This window comes from Hemiscyllium ocellatum, chromosome 44 (genome assembly GCF_020745735.1).
Source record: "Hemiscyllium ocellatum isolate sHemOce1 chromosome 44, sHemOce1.pat.X.cur, whole genome shotgun sequence".
NCBI lineage: Eukaryota > Metazoa > Chordata > Chondrichthyes > Orectolobiformes > Hemiscylliidae > Hemiscyllium > Hemiscyllium ocellatum.
The window spans coordinates 4,934,663-4,957,067 of record NC_083444.1 but is presented as its reverse complement, the minus strand read 5'-3'; the positions used below and the strand labels follow the sequence as shown (position 1 = coordinate 4,957,067).

At 42.9% G+C, this 22,405-nt stretch overlaps 1 protein-coding gene across 2 annotated transcripts in view; it reads right to left on the bottom strand.

Moving 5' to 3' along the window:
• LOC132835336 (RPA-related protein RADX-like) overlaps window positions 1-22,405 on the bottom strand; it is a 39,449-nt gene that overhangs the window by 12,492 nt on the left and 4,552 nt on the right. For both annotated transcript variants that reach the window (XR_009647304.1, XM_060854782.1), the window contains exons 3-12: window positions 21,606-21,789; window positions 17,069-17,177; window positions 9,428-9,519; window positions 8,888-9,031; window positions 7,852-7,968; window positions 6,015-6,188; window positions 4,569-4,705; window positions 3,623-3,738; window positions 2,724-2,810; window positions 269-369 (exon numbers count right to left, since the gene is read on the bottom strand). Coding sequence is in view for 1 of the 2 variants with exons in the window: in XM_060854782.1 (XP_060710765.1) it covers window positions 269-369; window positions 2,724-2,810; window positions 3,623-3,738; window positions 4,569-4,705; window positions 6,015-6,188; window positions 7,852-7,968; window positions 8,888-9,031; window positions 9,428-9,519; window positions 17,069-17,177; window positions 21,606-21,789 (1,261 nt within the window). In the remaining variant the exon portion in view is untranslated. The remainder of the gene's footprint in view (window positions 1-268; window positions 370-2,723; window positions 2,811-3,622; window positions 3,739-4,568; window positions 4,706-6,014; window positions 6,189-7,851; window positions 7,969-8,887; window positions 9,032-9,427; window positions 9,520-17,068; window positions 17,178-21,605; window positions 21,790-22,405) is intronic.

Genomic DNA, 22,405 nt, shown 5'->3' with positions numbered 1-22,405 from the left:
TGACTTGCTCTTAAAAGTGAGGGCTTCTGAGCTTGTCAGCGACTGGCTGGCTTCTGGTCTCTCACCAACACTGGCAGGCTGCACTTGAGAACCTAGTCACAGAGTACATCCAGATCTTTAGATGCTAAGGATAATGGTGGAAAGTAGGGTCACAGCTCGGTCATTTTCTGACTTCAGGAGTTATCACTTTTGGGATGATAACCCCATGCCACATCCTAACAACAGAACAAAGCACAGAACGCTGCAAGGAAGCTCAGTTTGTTCGAACCTTTCCCAGGACTTGCATCACGGTTCACGTCCTTCTCGTGCTTTCGTGGATGGTGAGCTGCGTTCTCTTCCACCCGAGCTGATCCTGTATCCCTACAGAGTCTAGGTTAAAAAGGAACCAATTATATTATGTGGTGCTTTCACATGCCAATGTTCTAAACTGGAGAGAGGTTAAGTGAGAATCAGAATTTATTGTTACAAGTACTAAAGGTGGCAGAAATCAGAGTTGAGGAGATACAGTTTTACAAAATGATATGGCCGAGGAAGCCGTTCAGCCCATTGTGCCTCTTTAAAACACAGTCTTCCCATTAGCCCAATTTCTTTGCTTTTTCCGTATAGCCCTGCAAATAACCCCCTTTTGAAAGCCATTTTTAAATTGATTTCTACCATCCTTTTAGACAGCGTGTTTCAGATCTCTCCAATTCAACCCATAGAAAGCAACTGCCCTCATTTCCCCTCTCGTTCTGCCAATCTCCCTTTAAACCTTGGGGAGAACAATCTCAGATGCTCAATTTTGTCTGAGAACTGAAGTCCCCCATCCTCGTAAATTTCTTCTCCACTCTCTCCAAGCCTCAGTATCTTTTGAAAATGTGAAACGTAATATTTGAAGCAACACTCCAGCTGAGGCCCAACCAGTAGTTTACCAAACTTTCACACAGATGCTTTGAATTTGTACTCTGTACCTCAAGTCCAGGGTACTTTTTTTAAAAACATAAATGTAGGAAGTCTTGCTACAAGTAAAAAGGGAATTGGCGAGATGCCACTCAGAGTACTGTGTGCACTTTTGGTTTCCTTATTTAAGGAGGCAGTTCACAGAAAGTTCACCAGGTTGATACCTAAGACGAAGCAGCTACCTTATGAAGAAACATTAATCAAACTGGGGCTAAACAGCAAATAGAAGAGGTGATCTTGTTGAATTACAAAATTCTGAAAGGAGGTTCCTTTCATGGAAGAATCTGAAACTATGCAACAGAGTTAAATAATAAAGGAGCTCCCATTAAGACAGAAGCAAAAGAGAAATTCCTTCTCTCATAGGATTGTCAATCTCTGAAATTTTCTCCAACAGACAGCAGTGAAAGCCGGCCACTGAATATGGGGTAAGAGTGTGTCAGTGGAAAGGCACAGCAGGTCAGGCAGCATCCGAGGTGCAGGAGAATTGACATTTCGGGCATAAGCCCTTCATCAGGAATGAGGCTTGTGGACGGGGGCTGAAAGATGGGGGATGGGGGTGGGTTAGGGGAAGGTAGCTGAGAAAGCGATAGGTAGATGAAGGTGAGGGAGAGGTCAGGGGGTTGGAGCAGATAGATTGGAAAAGGTGATGGACAGGTCAGGAGGGTGGTGCCGAGATGGAGACTTGGGGCTGGGACAATCCTTCCCCAAGCTCTACCCCCTCCCATTTATCTTTCATCCCTGGCCCAGAAACCTCATTCCTGATGAAGGGCTTATGCCCGAAACGTGGATTCTCCTGCTCCTTGGATGCTGTCTGACCTGTTGTGCTTTTCCAGCAACACACTCTCGACTTTGATCTCCAGTATCTGTAGTCCTCACTTTCTCCTGGCCATGACTAATGTTCAAGGCTGAGACATACTTTTGATCGACAAAACAGTCATAGGTTATGGTGGGCAGAAATCAGAAGTGTGGGTAAGGCCATAATCAGATTAGCTGTGATCTTAATTAATGGCAGAGTCAGTTCAAGAGGCTAACGTCTATTCCCACTCTTTACGTTCTATGCTAAATAACCGTGTCAATCTATTTTTAAGTGGAGAGCTTTAATTCAGTAAAGAGGTTTAAAAAGGTGTCCAGGGGCATTATCACCACATTTGCAGTAGAGGCAGAAAAACATGGAGCTGTCAGAAGTTGGAGAGCAGAGGATCTAAACAATGGAACATGGTGTCAGTGCATTAAAAGAAATGCAGCTTGTGATGTTTAAAAGGATGATGTTTCTGTATGCTGTACAAGCTACAACACTGTTCTCGAGTTCTGAACAATTTGGAAATTGTGCACAGTGGAGCTAAGCAAGGGAACATAGAGAAAATCTCCAGCCTAAAGGCGAGGCATTGCTGGGCTGTGAAGACAAATGAGCTCATGGAGAATTCAAATGCAGAGCTACAAGAATTACACAGTGCTTACAGCACAGAAACACCCCTTTTGGCTCATGGTAAACTTTATGCTCTATACAAGCTACCTCTTAACCAGACCCCACCAGCACAGTCTTCTATTCTTTTCTGCATCATGTATTTATCCAGATTTTCCTTAAATATATCGATACAATTCACCTCAGTCACTATTGTAGCAAGTTCACATTCTCACTATTGGCTGGGCTAAAAGGTTTGTCACAAATTCCCTCTTTCACTTATTTAGAATTAGTCAGCAACCTGAGAAAAGAATTGGAGTTCAGCCATTAGATGTGCAGCACTAGCAGCAAGACATTCAGAGCGAGTGAATGCTTCAGTTACCTCACTAGTGTACATTTTTTCTCGCAGAATACACCTTTTCTTTTTCTTTTCTGTGATAAGCCAGCTTGTTTCTTCGGAGGAGGTCCACTGGTGAAACAAAGTTCCAGCATATTAATTCAGTCACATTTCCAACACAGAGAAGGTGGCGTCTTCCTTTCTGCTGAGGTTAGGTCTCACTGCAGTGCCTCCTACTGTATGCCTCATTCTCCCTCCTCTGCCCCACCAATATCTCTAAACTGTGTGAATTGTTAGCTCCTTCAGTTACATCTCAACATAGAGGAACTAAAAGCCAAGTTCGTCACCTCATCACAACCTTTTGACTACCTTTCCAATCTTGGTTTCACTCTCCTGGATTACTGCTGCTAATTATGTCTTTTGATTGTTGCTTCAGTTGTTTGACACAGTAACTTGCCCAACAAGATGAGGAATACCCTCTGATCCATTCTCTAGTCTGCAGTGAATTATCTGGCATTAGCCCTGGCAGCAAAACATGAGGATTCTGGAAGATGGAGGAGAACATCACCCAAGATTCCTACTTCTGATAATCTTCCCAATGACCGACTCCCACCCTCCTAGAAATGTAACTGGCTGAACACCAGGTGACATCACAAAGCTCTTTGCAGTCAACTAACTTATTGACACTCACTATTCAAATTCATGAATGTGAAACAGGCAGAGCGAGATCCGAATTCAGACCCCATATGTTGGGCATTGCCTTCACCAGGGGACAGGAGATCTCCAGCACAAAGTAGCTGATTTTCCTACCCAGGAAAATAACTGACTTAGAATTGCCTGAACGAGTCCCCAACTGGAGACCTTAGAAATAAATATATCTTGCCTTCACAAACACGAATTTCCAACAACAGGAAATAATTCCATGTATGGAAAATAAGTCTCACCTCACGATAGGGATTACAGGACTTTTGTTTCCTCTTGTGCGCTGAAATGGCTGGTCAGCGTCAAGCAATTCTTCATACTCCTCAGTTCCTCCAACAGCATTATAGACTTCAGTGAACTGTAAGACAAGAACTTGCCAGATAAACCAACTGGCTACCTGATAGGCTGGAAATCTGATAATGACAGAAACTTCCTGTTTACCGCCAAGATGTAACGTCACAAAAGCCTACGTCAGTGTCTTCTTTACCCAGCACAAACCACTGATATGGTGAAAGGTGGTGAGAATCATATTAAAGCCTTGTAAGATAGGGAGGGTATCTTGTAATATCGGTGCACTGACATGAAAAAAATAACAAAACATGTTTCCGTGCAAAATGACACTGAAACATTTTAAAACAACTTTAAAAATAATCATTTGGCTGTAATGTCTTTGTCACGATGTAGGAAGCACAGTAGCAATTTGTGTTCAGCAAGCTGTCATCAGATAATGGTCAGAAAACTTGTTTTCTCATAATGTTATGTCACGTATACACATCAGCCACGAGACTAGGCAAACACCCCTCCCAGTCTTCTTCAAAGAATTCCTTAGGTTCTTTTATGTTAACCAGAATTCAGAGAGGGCCTTCATTTGATGTTTCATCTGTTACCTTCATCCGTAATCCACTTTTTGAGAATCTGTTTGGATATAATGCACAATTCTCTGCAGTGGGATCTGAACCCACAGACGTTAAAGTGCAATCTCTGAGCACAGATGACACAAGGTGTCTCTGAGTAAGGTAATGCTGCCCTGGTGATTCCACCCAGCATGTCTGGACGTACACAAACAAATACAACTTTTTCCTTTCCCAACACTACTTGAGTCAATGTGTTCGTACAATGTTCCATTCTTAGCCTATTCCCTTTGCCCCCAATCCCAATGTAAAACAACTGTTTAGACATCTCTGTTACCTCCTCATCCATTTTGCCCAGTATCTGGTATTTTACAGATTTGATTCGTCCCTGGATGGTGACCTGCCTATACTCTCGGTACTCCAGCTGATTCATACACTGCTTCAGCTCAGACATCGTAGTCAAGGGAGACATACCTAAGAAAGATAGATTTGACTTTCCTTAAAATTAAAGGTAGAAATGTTCCTGTAGGCACTGCTGGTTTCTATATCATATGCTCGACAAGATTATATTAGATCACAGTAAGCAGCATAGAATTTGTTAGAGTTCTTTAATGAAGTGACCAGGAAGGTTGACAAGGGCAGGACAGGCTATATGGATTTCAGTAAGGCCTCTCATAAGGTTTCACATGGTATGCTGCTCTGGAAGGTTAGATCACATGGAATCCAGGAGAAGCTGGCAAATTGGATTCACAAATAGCTTGATGGTACAAATCAGAGGGCAACAGTAGAAGGATGCTAGTCAGACTGGAGGCCTGCGAGTGGTGGAGTGCCTCAGGGGTTGGTGATGGGCCCATCGCTGTTTATTATTTATAGCAATGATTTGGATGAGAATATACAAGGCATGATTAGTAAGTTTGCAGGTGACCCTAAAATAGGAGATCTCGTGAACCTTGAGAAAGGTTATCAGAAATTGCAGAAGGACTTTGATTAGCTGGGGAAGTGGGCTGAGAAATAGCAAATAGAGTTTAATACAGATAAGTGTGAGATCTTGCATTTTGGAAAATCAAATCAAAGTAGGAGTTTCATGATGAATGGTAGAGCCTTATAAGGAGTGTAGTGGAACACAGAGACCTTGGAGTTCAGGTGCATGCTTCTTTTTCCCAGGGTTGGGGAATCAAGGACTCGAGGGCATCAGTTAAGGTTAGAGGGGAAAGAATAAAAGGGAACTTGAGAGGCAATTTATGTTTACACAGAGAGTAGTAAGCATGTGCAATGAGCTGCCAATAGAAGTGGTTGTGGCAGGTACCTTAGTAACATTTAAAAGGCATTTAGCCAAGTGCAAGGAAATGGGTTTAGTGTTGGTCGGCGTGGACCTGTTCGGGCTAAAAGGCCTGTCTCCATGCTGTAGGTCTTTGTGAATCTAACTTTTATAGCATAGAAAGGAGGGCAACCTACCTTAAAGTAACAATGTTTTGACAGTCATGTTGAATAATTGCAGGACACCAGGGAGATCTCTGAATAGTGGCCTTGAAATCTTTTATATCCACCATAAGGACAGGCAGAGCAACAGACAGACTGCAACTCCTACAGCAAAGCACTTGGTCAGCATTGGCTGCAATGGACGTATCAGCTTTGATCATGTCCCAACATTCTGCAGTGGTAGTGAAGGCCATAGCCTTCTAAGAGGGAAGGCAGACAGCAGCGGAGCAGAGAAGGCTAAAACAGATAAAAGAAATATGCAACACCAATGTTAAGCAAGAGACCAGTTTTCCAGCTTCCTCACCAAGTATTTCACGTCGATAATCCCGCTCACTGGAAGGAAGGGGAGGATAGGTGTAACATCCACCAATCTGAGTTTGACTTAACGTGTCCCTTTCTTGATCCTTGGCAGATTGTATCCAATTAATAAACTCCTTTACCTTTGGGTTTTTCACATATAATTTCCCGTGATGATGGCCTAAAGGGGACAGGTGAAGGTAAAAACATTAAGACCTAAGTTAAGAATTATTGCAGTGAATTATTTCAATACTCAGAGGCCAGGGGAACTGCTCATAATGTCACACACCACTTCCTGCCTCCTGGATAGATCTGGTGCAGTGGCAGGCCCACCAAATTCCAGGCTCATTTACCATTCTGAACTGATAATGAGTTGGGGCAATAGTTGTCTACATAGAGTCAGAACTGTACAGCAACAAAACTGTTCCTTCAGTCCAACTTGTCCATGCTGACCAGATATCCTTAATTAATCTAGTCCTATTTGCCAAAATTTGGACAATATTCCTCTAAACCCTTCCTACTCATATACCCATCCAGATGCCTTTTAAATGTTGGAATTGTACCAGCCTCCACCACTTCCTCTGGCAGCTCATTCCATACAAATACCACCCTCTGCATGAAAAAGTCACCCCTTAGGTCCTTTTTATATCTTTCTCCTCTCACCTTAAACTTTATGCCCTCTAGTTTTGGATTCCCCTACCCAAGGAAAAAGACCATGGATATTCACCCTATCCATGCCCCTCAAGATTTTATACACCTCTATAAAATCACCCCTCAGCCTCTAACACTCCTGGGGAAAAAAAGCCTGGGCCTATTCAGCCTTTCCCCATAGCTCAAACCCTGGCAACATCCTTGTAATTTTTTTTTCTGAACCTCTTCACGTTTAACAACATCTTTCCTATAGCAGGGAGACCCAGAACTGAACGCAATATTCTGAAAGTGGCCTAACCAATGTCCTGTACAGCTGCAACATGACCTCCCAACTCCTATACTCAATGCAGTGACCAAAACATCCTATCTCAATTGGTCTAAAAGACAAGGACAATCCTCAGCTGTTTTTAGGGCCTCAAATTGCTCTTAAGTTTACAGAAGTATCAATCAGGTTCAGGAGGGGATCACTCAGTCCCGCAAGCCTGCTGTACCATTCAATAAAATCATGACTCATGTGAGTATGCCGTTTTCCCACCTACCCTCAATAACCTTTCACCTGCTTTAATATCAAGAATATATTTTCCTCCTTCAAAACTATTTAAAGATTCTACTTCCAAAGTAGAGGTCCAAAGTCTCATGAGCTTCTATAACTAAACAAGTTCTCATCTCCATCTTAAAAGGGCGTCCCCTTATTCTGTTTTATGGGACAGTTTTGCGATGGCATATGTGCCTCTAGCAATCAAACATAGTGCGCTGCAGAGGATTAGTTTAACTTCATTCATAGAACGATTCTGTTAAGGGTCCTCTGCATCTCCAACAAAGCACTAAACTTTTTCTCATCTGATCAGGCTTTCGTTAAAAAGTGTCAGCTGAACCAAATTCAAGTCTCTCTCCCCTCCAAGTAACCTACATCAGGAGACTGACATAGAACGGGAGATCATTCTGTCAAACTCTTAGATTGATCTATATCTTAACTTCATCAATCTGCCTTCTGTCCAAGACACTCAAAATGTTTACCCAACAAAAATCTACAGATTACAATATTTTCTAACCTACCCTCTATTGTTAGGCTTCACCCCACACTCTATTCATTCCCATCCCTATAGTCATGAGGAAGTCCAAGAAAACAGGGCCCCTTCCTTCACAGTTTCCCAACAATACATGCACTAGACGTCCTCTCGCCATATACATACCATTGACATATACCTGGCTGTATGCTGTGCTTTGCAGGTAAGGAAATGCTTTTCTTTCCCCACTGGGATTGATCGTTTTGCATTCCAGTATGACATTCGTACACACAAGCAAGGTCACTTAAATCAAAAAAAAAGAAACACTTTTGAGCATGGGTTTTTGTTGAATCATTCAGTTTATCTTGGCATCATCTAAGTTGAGGCCCCCCTTTGCTAATGTTCCTGAACAGTTTGGAATCTGGAAATTGGTAATAATGCACAACCAACACACTGGTGTGTCCCTTTCAGAATATTCCTTACTGAACAGTATGAACAAAGTACAAGAATAGGCCCCTCATTCCTTCAAGCCTGCTCTGCCATTCAATAAGATCATGGCTAATTTTAACCTCCAGTCTACATTCCTGCATACTCCCAATAATTTTCATCCCTGTTGAATCATAGAATCCCTACAGAGCGGAGAAGGCTATTTGGGACATCATGTCCCCAATAGCCCAGTGAAACACCTCTCATCCAACACCCCCCCCCCCCCCCCCCCCCCCCCACCCCACCACACACACACACCCGAATTTCCCATGGCTAAACCACATAGCCTATAACATCCTTGGACACCAGGGAAAAGACCCTACATCCATGCCCCTCATGGTTTTATAAACCTGTACAAGGTCACCCATCAGCCTCTAACTCTCCAGGGAAAACAGCCCCAGCCTATTAAGCCTCTCCCTGTAGCTCAAACCTTCCAACCCTGGAAACATCCTGGTAAATCTTTTCTGAACCCTTTCAAGTTTCACAACATCCTTCTGATCAGGAGGGAGACCAGAACTGCATGCAATATTGTGGAACCTTACTGTGCACAACCTGGCTGCCACATGTTCCATATTTTAGCAGAGCTGGTTGCTTTTACACATGCCAAGATTGTGAAAGACACGGCAGAGATGCATCTTTATTTTTCCCCCCAGTTTCATGTCAAGCTACATAGTAAGCCATGGGAGCACATTTTTTCACAAAGACCACAAACGCCAAGTGACGTGAAGTCTCTTACCGGTATTGTCTGCTATGCTGCACGGGGATATCTGACTCTGAATCTCGGGCTGAGAGGTTGAGAAAAGCTTCAGGACAAAAGGTTCTGAGGATGTTCCATCAATCAGGTGCAGCCAGCGGTAAACCAGGAATTCGTCAGGTCGCTCTGCAAAGATCAACTGAACATGAAACAACTGGACTGAGTTCCCTTAACCCAATGTGCGTGCCCTCATATGTGAGGAGATATTAAGGAAGACCATTAAAAGACCATTGTATAATCCATGTCACTGAACTTTACAGCACAGCTGGCCATTAATCTCACAAATCTGTAAGGTACACAGCATGAACAATGCTAGGAGAAGCTGACCAATCTAAGAACTGAGGTAGAGGGAGTGAAAGATGCTTGAGAGAGGAAAAGGGAGTAACAGGCACCCTGGGAGTGAGGTACAGTGAATGACAGATGCCTGGGAATGAGGTAGAGAGGTTGACAGGCCTTGGGAGTAATACAAATCTATGGTTAAGTACAGGAAGTGAGAAATGCCTGGGAGAGTGAGATACATACCTTTGATTCGAATGCGTTCCTGTCTACCGACAAAAGTAACATAGCCAATGATACTGCACAAATTGCCAGAGGCAAGTTCTGATAGTTCCTTCCTGCATCAACAATGATACAGATACAATTACCAATCTGTTACCATGTACAATTTAGCAAGCACGTTTAAGCTTAAGTTGGAGAATACGGAGGTTTACAGCACAGAAAATGCCCTTCAGCCCATCAAGTCTGCAATGATCAAAAACCACCACCTAATTATTCTAACCCCACTTTCCAGCACTTGGCCCATGACCTTGTAATGCCTTGACATTGTAAAAGCATATCTAAATACTTCTAAATGTGATGAGGGTTTTTGCCTCTACTAACTTACAGGCAGTGAGCTCCAGATTCCCACCACCCCCTTAATGAAGAAAGTTTTCTCACATTCCCTCTAAACCCCCTGCCCTTTACTGTAAGTCTATGATTCTGGTCACTGAGCCCTGCAACAAAAGGAAACGTTTCTTCCTATCTACACTATCTATGCCCCTCAATCATGTCGTGTGTGTGTGTGTTGTATGTTGTGTATCTATCCAATTGCTCTTAGTTACTAACTCGCCAGCCCAAACAACATCCTGGTAAATGAACTCCTCTGTAATCTCACTGGTGCAATCACATCCCTCCAGAGTGTAGAATCCAGAACTTCATACAATTATCTAGCTGTGGCCTAACCAACTTTTTGTACAGTTTTAGCACAACCTTCCAATCTTAAACTCTATACCCCATATGACTTCCTAATCACTTTATCTACTTTCTTTGCAACGTATGAGACCGATGTAATGTACATCAAGATCCCCCAATCCTCCATGCTTCCCAGGATCCTACGGTACATCATTAATTCCTTTGCCTTTTTTGTCCAGCCCAAGTGCATCATTTCACACTTATCCAGATTGAATTCCATTTACCACTGACCAGCCCGTCAATACCCTCCTGAAATCTAAGGCTATCCTCCTCACTATTTACCACCCCATCAATTTTATCATCTACAAACTTACTGATCAGCACTCCTACATTCAAGTCTGTATAATTAATGTATATTACAAACAGCAAGGGCCCAACACTGCGTAGCCCCAATGGACACAGCATTCCAGTCACAGAAACATCCCTCCACCATCATGTCTGCTTCCTGCCATTCAGCCAATTCTAGATCCAATTAGCCAAATTTCCTCGGATCCTATGGGTTCTTATCTGCACTATCAGTCTCCCATGCAGCACCTTATTGAAAGCCTTGACTATGTCAATGCCCTCATCTACACACGTGGTTACCTCTTCGAAAAATTACTTTCCTGTTTTTGACTTATCCCTGCCTCTCCAAGTGTTGGTTAATTTTATCGCTCAGCAATGTTTTCCTTAATTCACTTGAGGGATGTGGATATGACCTGCAGCGCCAACAGTTTTCCCACTGCCAAGATTAAACTGACCAACCTGTAGTTTCCTCACTTATCCCTTGCTCGTTCTTGAATAACAGCCCCATATTGGCTGCCCTCCAATCTTCTGGCATATCTTAGGTTCTAAGGAAGGGTCACTAGATGTTCTGGTTCTGTTCGCCGAGCTGGGAGTTTGTGTTGCAAACGTTTCGTCCCCTTTCTAGGTGACATCCTCAGTGCTTGGGAGCCTCCTGTGAAGCGCTTCTGTGATGTTTCCTCCGGCATTTATAGTGGCTTGTCTCTGCCGCTTCCGGTTGTCAGTTCTTGCTGTCCGCTGCAGTGGCCGGTATATTAGATCCAGGTCGATGTGTTTGTTGATAGAATCTGTGGATGAGTGCCATGCCTCTAGGAACTCCCTGGCTGTTCTCTGTTTGGCTTGCCCTATAAATAGTAGTGTTGTCCCAGTCAAACTCATGTTGCTTGTCATCTGCGTTTGTGGCTACTAAGGATAGCTGGTCATGTCGTTTCGTGGCTAGTTGGTGTCAGCTAGACAGGGGGACGAAACGTTTGCAACACAAACTCCCAGCTTGGCGAACAGAACCACAGCAACTAGCACCCGAGCTACAAATCTTCTCACAAACTTTGAAGGGTCACTAGACCCAAAACATTAACTCTGATTTCTGTTCACAGACTCTGCCAGACCTGCTGAGCTTTTCCAGAAACATTTGTTCTTGCTTCTGGCATCTCTCCTGTGGCCCGAGAGGAATTGAAAATTCTTGCCAATGCTCCTGCTATTTTGACCCCAGCCTCTTGCAACAGCGTGGGAAATATTTCAACTGGCCCAGGTGATTTATCTACTTTGTTGCATTCTCCATTGTAACACCTCCACCAATCAGCATTCTATGTCCATGCACATCAATGCAACAGTCAAGAAAGCACACCAATGGCTCTATTTTCTCAGAGGGCTAAAAAAATTTGGTATATCCACAATGACTCTTACTCTTACCATACAAAGCATCCTGTCTGGATACATCACAACCCTCTAACCAAGACTGCAAGAAAGTACAAAGAGTTGTGAAAACAGCCCAGTCCATCACACGAACCAGCCTTCCTTCTATGACTCTGTCTACACTTCTGCTGCCTCAGGAAAGCAGTCAACATAATCAAAAACCCTTTCTACCCCAGTTCTATTCTCTGCACCATCTTCCATTGGACAGAAAATACAAAAGTTTGAATACATGCACCAACAGATTTAGGAACTCATTCTTCCCTGCTGTTATCAGACTTATGAATTGACCTCTCATATATTAGAGTTGATTTTTCTCTGTAGCTATAACGTTATATTCTACATTATGTTCTATTACTCTAATGTACACTTATGTAAGGTATGATGTATCTGGTTAGCACACAAAACAATACTTTTCACTGTATCTCAGTACATGTGACAATAATACGTCAAATCAAATCTACTCATACTGTAACAATGTTCCGTATTTGACTCAGTCAATCCAGAAGTGCTTTGAAAGACCCTGTCAAAGACCAGCTACTCAAAGAAATTAATTAACATCCTCTGTCTCCTCTATGGCTAGATATTGGTGACGGTCCTCATCAATGGTAATATAACAGAATCCTTTGAGGGCAAGATAGTGGTCAAGCAAAGATGTGTCATCAACCCCTCCCTTTGCTCCATCTTCATCACCAACACCATCTACAGAATAGAGAGAAAATGTTTCCACCTCAACCAGTCAAAATTCACGAAGACAACAACACAGAGCTCACTTGACTTCGGTAATCGGAGGAGATCATCTCCGCACTCTCGGAATTGAATCTTCAAACCTTACTTAATGCCTTTGTGGAAGCATACCGAAGAATTAATCTCAGCCTCAACCTCAAGAAGACTCAAACCTTTTACAAACCTGTCCCAAGTCAAATTTCAGTCCATTCCTCCATTAAGATCAACAAAAATCGAAACATCGAACATTTCCTCTACCAAGGAAGCTAAATCTCATCTATGAATGGCATTAATGCGGAGATCTGACATTGCGTCCAATCTGTGAGTGTTGCTTTTAGATGCCTAAGGATGATGGTCTTTAACTTTCATGCTGGTACCAAGATCTTGCAATGCAAAAGTACAGCTGATTCTGCTAATAACTCAAATTGGCTTTAACACAATTGAAGAGTTTATACCATTATTTGCAAAATGTGAACTTTCTTTACCTGTATTGTCTAGAAAGCAATTTCAGTCCCATTAGCTTAAATGACGTGGCTATTGCACAATTGTCTTATAACCAGAGTTTGAATGAAAAAGGAACTATCGTGTGATATCAGAACTGACTACAATTATTCTTCTGACTCTTCTATATTGCTCCAAAACTTGAGATTATGTATAGATGCTGCCTCAAGGCCCCTGAGAGGTAGCATTAAGGCTGTTTGAGATGGATTTCCCACATCAGCCGGGAGGACAAGCATAGGGCAACACACCCAACAACCCCATCGCCCTATGGCCAGCTACTTCAACTCCACCTCCCACTCCCCCATGGACATGCAAGTCCTGGCCCTCCTCCATCGCCAAATCCAACCCATCCAATGCCTGGAGGAGGGACGCCTCATCGTCTGCCTTGGGACCCTGCAACCACATGGCATCAATGCCGATTTCGCCAGTTTCTTCATCTCCCCCATCCCACTCCAGATCCAACCCTCCTCTTTGACCCTGCCCTCTCGAACAATCCTACTTGTCCATCTTCCTTCCCACCTATCCGCTCTACCCTCTGCTCTGACCTATCTACCTATCGCCTTCCAAGCTACTTTCCCTGCAGTCCCAACCCCCTCCCATTTATCTCTCAGCCCCGTGTCCCCCCCCCCAATATTCCTGAGGAAGGGCTAATGCCCGATACACCGACTCTCCTGCTGCCTGACCGGCTGTACTTTTCCAGTAAAAAGTGAGGTCTGCAGATGCTGGAGATCAGAGCTGAAAATGTGTTGCTAGTTAAAGCGCAGCAGGTCAGGCAGCATCCAAGGAACAGGAAATTAGACGTTTCGGGCATAAGCCCTTCATCAGGAAATCCTGATGAAGGGCTTATGCCCGAAACGTCGAATTTCCTGTTCCTTGGATGCTGCCTGACCTGCTGCGCTTTAACCAGCAACACATTTTCAGCTGTGCTTTTCCAGTGCCACACCTTTTGACTTAGGATGCCCGAGCTCCAACTGCCAATGCAAATCATCTTCATACAGCTCCAGGAAGATACTCAAGTAAGAGAACAAAGGAAGAGTGTCTCAGACTCCCTGAATGCTTCCATTATGAAATGCAACACAGATATCAACGCATGGGAGATCCCCGTTCAGAAGAAACCAACTCAGAGGGAATTCTTGTATGAAGGAATAGAATTCTTCGAGAATGACAGTCAGCAAGAGGAAGCACAGAAAAGGAAGCAGAGAAAGAAATGCAAACACCCTCAATGCCAAGGATCAATGCCACCTCCTGGAAATAGCTGCCAAATGTGTGGTTGGAGATGTGGCTCTAGAATTGGGCTCAGCAGCCATGCAAAAACCCCACAGAACTGATGACACACTCTACCCAAAGTAGACAACTATATTCGGTAGCGAGTGACTGCCATCGCCTCCAATTCTTGTGAATTGTCCCAATGAGTGAAAAACAAAAAGGAGAGGTCAATATTGGTACAATAGCAGAGACCCCGACGAGAAAGAAGAGGATTCAAAAGGGAGTTCGTAGTTAGCTAAAGATCATGTCAAATTTATAGAAATAGCATATAATTAAGAACCATCACCTTCCAAACACCCAAATTCTACCATCGAAAAGGACAAGGGCAGCAGATGCATGAAAATACCACATCAACGTACATTCATAATAACAGGATCAAAAATCCTGAAACATGCTTCCTGCGGCACTGCAGATGTCTACAGAACCCGAGGACTGCAGCAGTTTAAGAATGTGGTTTACCACACGTTTTCCAGGAAAATGAATGAGGAACTGGTCAGTGATCTCAGCACCCCGATGCACAAATTTTTAAAAAATGAACTCTAAAAGTATGTCGACAGGCTATTCTAATATGGATGGCCGTCACAACTAAGATCCATCTTTCTGACATGAACTTTGTCAGGGATCGTCAATGTTTTTCTACAGTTGGATAGTGTTTTAATAAGACTCTGCCCATAGTTTCAATGGATTCTGGGATAAGGAGCTAGAGAATGACCAACATCCATGACTAGCACACTGACGAAAGTGAAACATTACTCAATCCCAATACATTTCAGTGTTAGTAAAATATGTAACTACATCATTTCAACTTATCATGCAATGCACAAGGTGCTTAGCCTCGTCAGTTATTAGAAAGTTCATCATGACATAAATGGAATTCTATCCAACCCTAATCCACCATTCAGGACTCTTAAGGTACAATGGTACAGTCCCTAACTTTGGGACAGAAGGTCCAGGTTTACTCCCACCTGTCCCAGAGGTGTCATAAATGTTAAGGGGTACCTGTGGGGCAGTGGTAGTGTCCCTATGTTTTGGCCTAAAAGCCCAAGTTAAAGCTTCACCTGAACTGGATGTAAGTCAAGGCAGGTTAATTAAAATTATTTGTTTCATCGTTCAACAAAACCATGACTGATTTACAACCTAACTTCATATCCCAAAAATGTTCTTTTAATTAACAAGCATCAATCTCAGTTTGAAATTTACCAATAAATGTCAGTGTAGTGAGTTCAGAACAACTTTGAGAGTGAACAAAAGTGTTTCCTAATTACACTTCTGAAAAACTAAGATATTCCTCTTGCGCCCTCTCCAGCCTAGTTATGAATATTCATCCCCTAAAACATGGAGGTAGGAACATTTTCACTTAGATCACCCCTTTACCATCTAATTCCAGAAACAGATCCCTAGTTTATGTAAGACTTTATACTTTTTTAAAAACTATATTGAGGTATTCCTATATTTGATACACGTGACAATAAAATTCTAATTTTAAAAAACTGTAATGTAACCCTGGATGTCCAGATATAGAGTCACAGAGCTATACAGGAGAGAAACAGACCCTCAGGTCAATTTGTCCGCCACAACCAGACATCCCAATCTGACCTAGTCCCAATTGCCAACATTTGACCCATATCCCTCTAAACCCTTCCTATTCATATACCCATTTAGATGCCTTTTATATGTTGTAATTGCATTTGCCTCAACCACTTCCGCTGGCAGCTCATTCCATAGATGCACCACCCTCTGTGTGAACAAGGTATTACTCATGTCCTTTTTAAAAATATTTCCCTTCTCCTAAGGCAAATTATTTGTACTGTGTCCATGATCAATAGATAGATGCAGTTGACAAAACTCCTTGCACTCACTCCAGACATGGTCTAAACTATGTTTTGTACAGCTAAAATACAGGTTCAACCACCTTGTATTGTTTTCATCTCAATGTAAAGGTCAGACTTCCATTACTCTTTTTGATAACCTTCTGTAACTGTTCATGACAGTGGTTACTACCATCTACACTGCTTACTTATCTTTGTTGCATTGGCAAATTTGGCTACATGGCTTTCTAACCCATCAGCTCAGTTATTAAGAGATATGGTGAACTGTTTAGGTCCACAGTACCAATACATGAGGGACATCACTGTGACTCTATGACCACTGATTTCATTTTGCTAATTAAATAACCTCTCCATTTTTCCTGACTGCCAGGCAGTTTCCTAACTAGACCAGCAACTTCAGAAGTTTCAATTGTAGCTAACAGTCTCTTTAGGAACTTCCTAAAATTCCTTCTGGAAGTCAATTCAAATAACGACCAAAAACAATCCTCCATTCACTACTTCAGTCAGAACTTCAAAAAAAATGCAATCTGATTCATCAGACACAGCTCACCCGTTACAAATTCACATTTGCTCTTTCTGATCAAGGCTTTCTGCTGCTGTAATTAATTCATTTTTCTTTAAAGACTCTAGCAATTTCATGGCAACAGATATTTGGCTAACTGGTCTATAATCCCCTGGTTCTCCTCTCACCTTTCCTAAACAGTGAAGAAATGTGCAAAACTTTCCGATGTAAAGGAACGGTTCCAGAATCAGGGAGACTCTAAAAGATTATAGTTACCTACTTCATTTAAAACCCCGGGATGGAAAACATCTGGTCCTGAGGTTGGATCACGCTTTAAGGCCACTCTTTTCTTCAAGGCTGCTATTTTGCTTAAGGGTTATTTGAGTTATTTAGCACAAAGCAGGAAGTGTGTGCTACCTGGTGACAAAGCAATACTGCAGCGCTGGTAAGTGCCACTCTTCTCTAACATCCTCGTCATTGATCACGGTAATTTCAGCTGCTGGATTCCTTGGGTTTAAATTTAGCTCTGGAAACAGTGCAAAGGTTAAACAGCAAAGTTCAATAACGAACTAAAGGTCATTGACATTATCTTAATTAAAAGTGTATCTTCTGTGGTTACACATACATGCAATCAACAAAAATTGTCATTTTCGGTTGAAGTGGAGATACAGAGCAGGTAATTCTGTGATAACGCATCCATTTGAAGATCTGCTATTCTCTCTTGTCTCCATCTAAGGCCTTGATTTTATAATTTTGTATAAGGTTTATTGTACAAATTACTACTTGGCTAACACGTCTGGGGAGCTTGGAGAAGCAATACGTTTGAGCCATGGCACCATGATTAATGAGAAACTTACCCCTGATACACATGACAGAATATAGGCCGTCACTACAGTACTAAGGGACTGCTTCAAGTTCAGAAAAACAGCAGCTTTCGTACAAAACCTGTCTGCTCTCTTAGGTGGATATAAAGGCTAAGATTTTCATTAAGTCAGGGAGAGACGACCAAAACCAGATTCTCAGAATCCCATCCTCTATTCCCCAGTTATGAATTTTCACCACAGCCTTTCAAGAGTGGGGATTGTTTCAGGTGGTAAGCATGCACCTTCCACTCCCAATATGGCTAGCTCCAGTGTACAGGTAGGCAAGTCCTGGTCCTCCACAATCTTAATGGAGTTGGATAACTTTTTCAAAGTCACGATTCAAAGACGTTACAACCAGAATTGGTAATGGGAGAATCTTTTGAAATACAAGTGCAAAAGATTCTTCTCATGCCTACCCATGTCAGGGTATACACCCCCTCATGCTCCACACCAATGGCTCCTCATGCCAAGTTATTCTAAACACGCATCCCCACGGCCCTTCATGGTCTCTATGTCCATCTATTCCCACATAGCATCTCATACACATTACCCTCAATTGGTGCCATTGGCAATCCCTCACTAACAGGAATGGACACCTACGAAGTTGCGTGTCACAGGTCATGGGTTCTGAGAGTCCTTGTGTGGCTGATGAGCCCGACCACATATCTGAGAGGTGCTTCCACGAGGTATAATTGTTCGTTGGCCTTGAGATCGCTGACATTCCTATGCCTGGCTCCTTTTCCATATTTCCTCTTGCCGTTGTGTGTTCTCAAAGAATTGTCTCCATTCAAACACACGCTTCCTCCAAGTCAGCTTCTCCTGAAAGAGTGTCCTTCATGCATTGATACCTATGTTGCACTTCTTGAGGGAAACTTTTTGCAAGTCTCTTAAGTGCTTTCTTTGTTCTCTTCTCATTTAAGTATCTTCCCTGAGCTAGGCAAAGAAGATTTGCTTTGGCAGTTGGAACTCAGGCATCCTAAGCTTGTGGCTGGCCCAGTGGTGTTAGTTTCAATGAATATGGTCTTGTCGGTAGTGCTACTGGCTGCTCCAAGGACACTGACATTAGTATACCTAAACTCTCAGCTGATGTGGTCTCCAGGTCCTTGAGGTTATGTATATACTTAGTCCAAGTTTTGGAGTTATGTAGGAGAGTCAAAAAGCTGACTGCCTTATACACAAGAATCCTGCTATCAGCACTGAAGTCACGATTGTCAAAGACTCTCATCCTTAGGCGTCTGAAGGCAGCGCTCACAGATTGGATGTGATGTTGAATCTCCACATTAATGCCTGCCTTAGACGAGAGGTAACTTCCCAGGAAGGGGAAACAATCCACATTTCAGAGGTTTTGTCTATTGAACTTGACTGAGATAGGTTGATAAAAGATTTTGAGTCTTCTTCAGGTTGACGCGGAGACCAATTCTTCGGTATGTTTCCACAAAAGGTGTTGAGCCAGGCTTAAAGATGGTCTTCGGAGACATTGTCATCCGCATACTGAAGTTTTACAAACAAGGTCAGAGTTACCCCCTTAGATTTCAATCCATTGAGGGTGAAAACGTTTCTGTCCATCGTGACGACAATGTCCACATCAGAAGCTTGTTCTTGACAAGATAAAAAAAAGAGTAGTGATGAAGCTGGAGAAAAGGGTGCGGAAATGCCACATCCCTGCTTGACTCCTGTCTTGACCTCAGAAGGATTATTACATTTTGTCAGTGAGGACTGTCACCACATCTTACTATGGATGACATGAATGATGATACGAATTTCTCTGGAGAGCCGACCTTTGACTAGGTCTTTATAGCACTCCCTGATTAACTGAATCAGGAGTCTTGGTCAGATCAATGAACGCCAGCGAGTTGGATTGCTCATGGAATTTCTCTTCGAGTTGCTGAGCAGTGAAATCATGTCCATACTTGCATAGCTTGGTCAGAAGTCGCATTGGCTTTCAGAAAGGATTTCCTCAGAAGGGATTCAGGCATTGATCTTCCTGATGGAGACTGGAGAGATTCCTGGTAATTCCTACAGTCCACTTTGTCTCCTTGCTTGAAGACAGCGGCATTGGCAGCGTGCCTGAGGTCGGCAGGGATTTCTTCTTTGTCAAGAAAAAAGCCCTTCCTGAAGAAGGGCTTATGCCCGAAACGTCGAATCTCCTGTTCCTTGGATGCTACCTGACCTGCTGCGCTTTTCCAGCAACACATTTTCATTTCTTCTTTGTCCCAAATTTTCAGGAACATTGGATGGGGATGACAGGTAAGCTCTGCTCCAAGTTTTAAAATGTCCACTGGTATCCCGTCCACTCCAACAGCTTTCCCATTCTTCATGTTTAATGGTGGCTTTGATTTCTGCCACACTAGGTGGGAGTCTAAGATAACCTTCGATGGGGAGTTGGGGAGTTCATCCACACTTCCTCACCTACTATTGCATCGTGATTTAAGAGTTCCATTAAATGTTTCTACCAGAGGCTGATATTTTCCTCTGCCTCTTAGTTCTATCCTGATTTAGTACTGATTTGGTGCCAATGCTGCTGGATATAATAATTTCCTTTGTGGCACTGAAGAAGTCTCCCATGTTGTGCTTCTTGGCAAGGAATTGCAGCTCTTTAACTTTTCCAGTCTGCCAGTGGTTCTTTATTTCCCTAGTTCTTCTTTGTAGGACTGCCTTTGTTGAGTTCTCCTCATTGCCCCGCTGATGACATTGATTTGCCAGGCCCGGATAGCTTTCCACTTCTTCCGGATGAATAATGGGGTCATTCTCATCAAAACAGTCTTGGTCTTTCCCCGTCTTGTAGCTGATGGTTTCTTCACAGCATAGATTGATGACCATCTTCAGTTCTTTCCTTCACTCCCTTACAATCAACTCTTTGGGGATTTTGGTGAAGACATTATTAGAAAGTCATTCTTGAAGCCACTCAGCTTTGAGCCTTTCCCTGAACTGTTTCCTAGTTTTCAGCTGTTTCTGATGGCATGTGATGGACACAGAGGAACGAATGAGACAGCGGCCTGTGCAGCAGTTGTCTGCTTTGGTGACCACTTCGGTAACGAGGACAGCACCTTGGTCTCGGGATCAAATGATGGTGTTTTTGATCATGTCCCAATACGTAAACCATGTATGCCTCCCCAAAGTCCTGAAATGGTCTTTTTGGCAGAAGAATGTGTTGGAGACGGCCAACGTATTTGGTGTTCCACATATTTGGTGAGCAGAAGAATCATGCTGCAGTTGCAATTCTGAACTCCTTCCTTTCTGATAGTTCCTTTCCAGGATTGCAAGTCCTTTCCAACCCTGCAGTGAAGTTCCAAGAAAGATAATTTTATCTTCCCAAAGGAGGTTGATGATTATGGTATCCAAGATAGAATAGAAGCCTTCTTTGGATTCATCTATGGCATAAAGAGTTGGAGCAGACACTCATGACTGTTATTTAGCGGTTCTTGGCAAGTTGTAGACAGTCAGGATGTGATCGTGATGCCCTCAGGAACCTCAGAGTCAGTAACAAGTTTGTTCTTGATGGTGAATCCAATTCCAAGTGTCTTGCATTGGTCCCAGGGCTCTTCTCTCCTGAGGCAGGTGTAACGACCATCTTCAGCACTTGAGGAAGCAGAACAGGCTACTTCTGTTGAGATGACGAGACATTCCGACACTCGGATGGTGGTGAACCTTTGGAATGCTTGATCAAGAAGGCTATGGAAGCCAATACACTGAATACATTAATAAAGAAACAGATTCCTATTGACCAAAGGAAACATAGTGTAGGCATAAGGTAGGAGTATGGGCATTGAGAAAGAGGATCAGACGTTATCATGCTGAATACTGGAACATGCCAAATAGCTTACTCCTGTTCCTATTCTCCACGTTTTCTAATTCTATACAATAATTAAACATATTATCTGTCAAGCTTGGATTCCTTCTGAGATCTATCTAGCTGTAACACTAAGTGTTTGAGGTAATAGTGTTTTATTTGTGTCTAACCCATGTGGACTTATCCAGCAAGCGTTTGGTGGAGCAGTATAGAGGGAACATTACTCTAAAACTACAAATGCAGAACGGAAAGCTTCAGTGTCTTAAACAGACAAAACAAGACAGCTGCATTATTACAGTACCTAGTGCTGGCTCCTTTGAAACTTCAGGGTTTTGCCCCATACGTGTGGTGTAACTTTTCTTCACAACATAGTTGCGCAGATGCACCACCATCCCTGGTTCTAGATGTCTGTACCAATCCATACACAGGGAGTTCCACAACACAACTGTTGCTGAGCCTGACTTATCAGCTACTAGAAATTTGGCCTAAAGGATAGAAATTGAGAACATGTTCACTAAAATAAAAGCATTCCTACTTTAAATAGTTTGCAAGTGCACGGAAACCACTTAATTGCAAACTTTATTGCTATAGTCTTTTCTCCTCCGCCCTCAAGAGCTCATTGTTAGCTTGGATTAAGTCTCAACAATCAATTGTCCGAGTGGCCCATTACAGCCAACCAGTTCTGACATCTAAATATATGTATTTTTCAGCAGGTTCATGACCATGAGAAACAACAAGGTGAGGAACTAGCATCTGGAGCTATTGGACTAGAGAGGAGTACAATGCCAATCTTCTTGCCCCAAAGTGAAAATTTACACCAAATCAGCAGTGAGTGGATAAGTCAGAGAAACTGAGGAGTGCACATGCTGGAGAGTCAGAGTCAAAAAGGGTAGCACTGGAAAAGCACAGCAGGTCAGGCAGCATCCAATGAGCAGGAAAATCGATATTTTGGGCATAAGCCCTTCATCAGAAATTCTGATGGAGAGCTTATGCCCGAGATGTCAACTCTCCCGCTCCGTGGATACTGCCTGACCTGCTGTGCTTTTCCAGTCCTTTTTGACTCTGAGTAGTTAAGTGCCAGGCAGGAAGAACGCAAAGAAG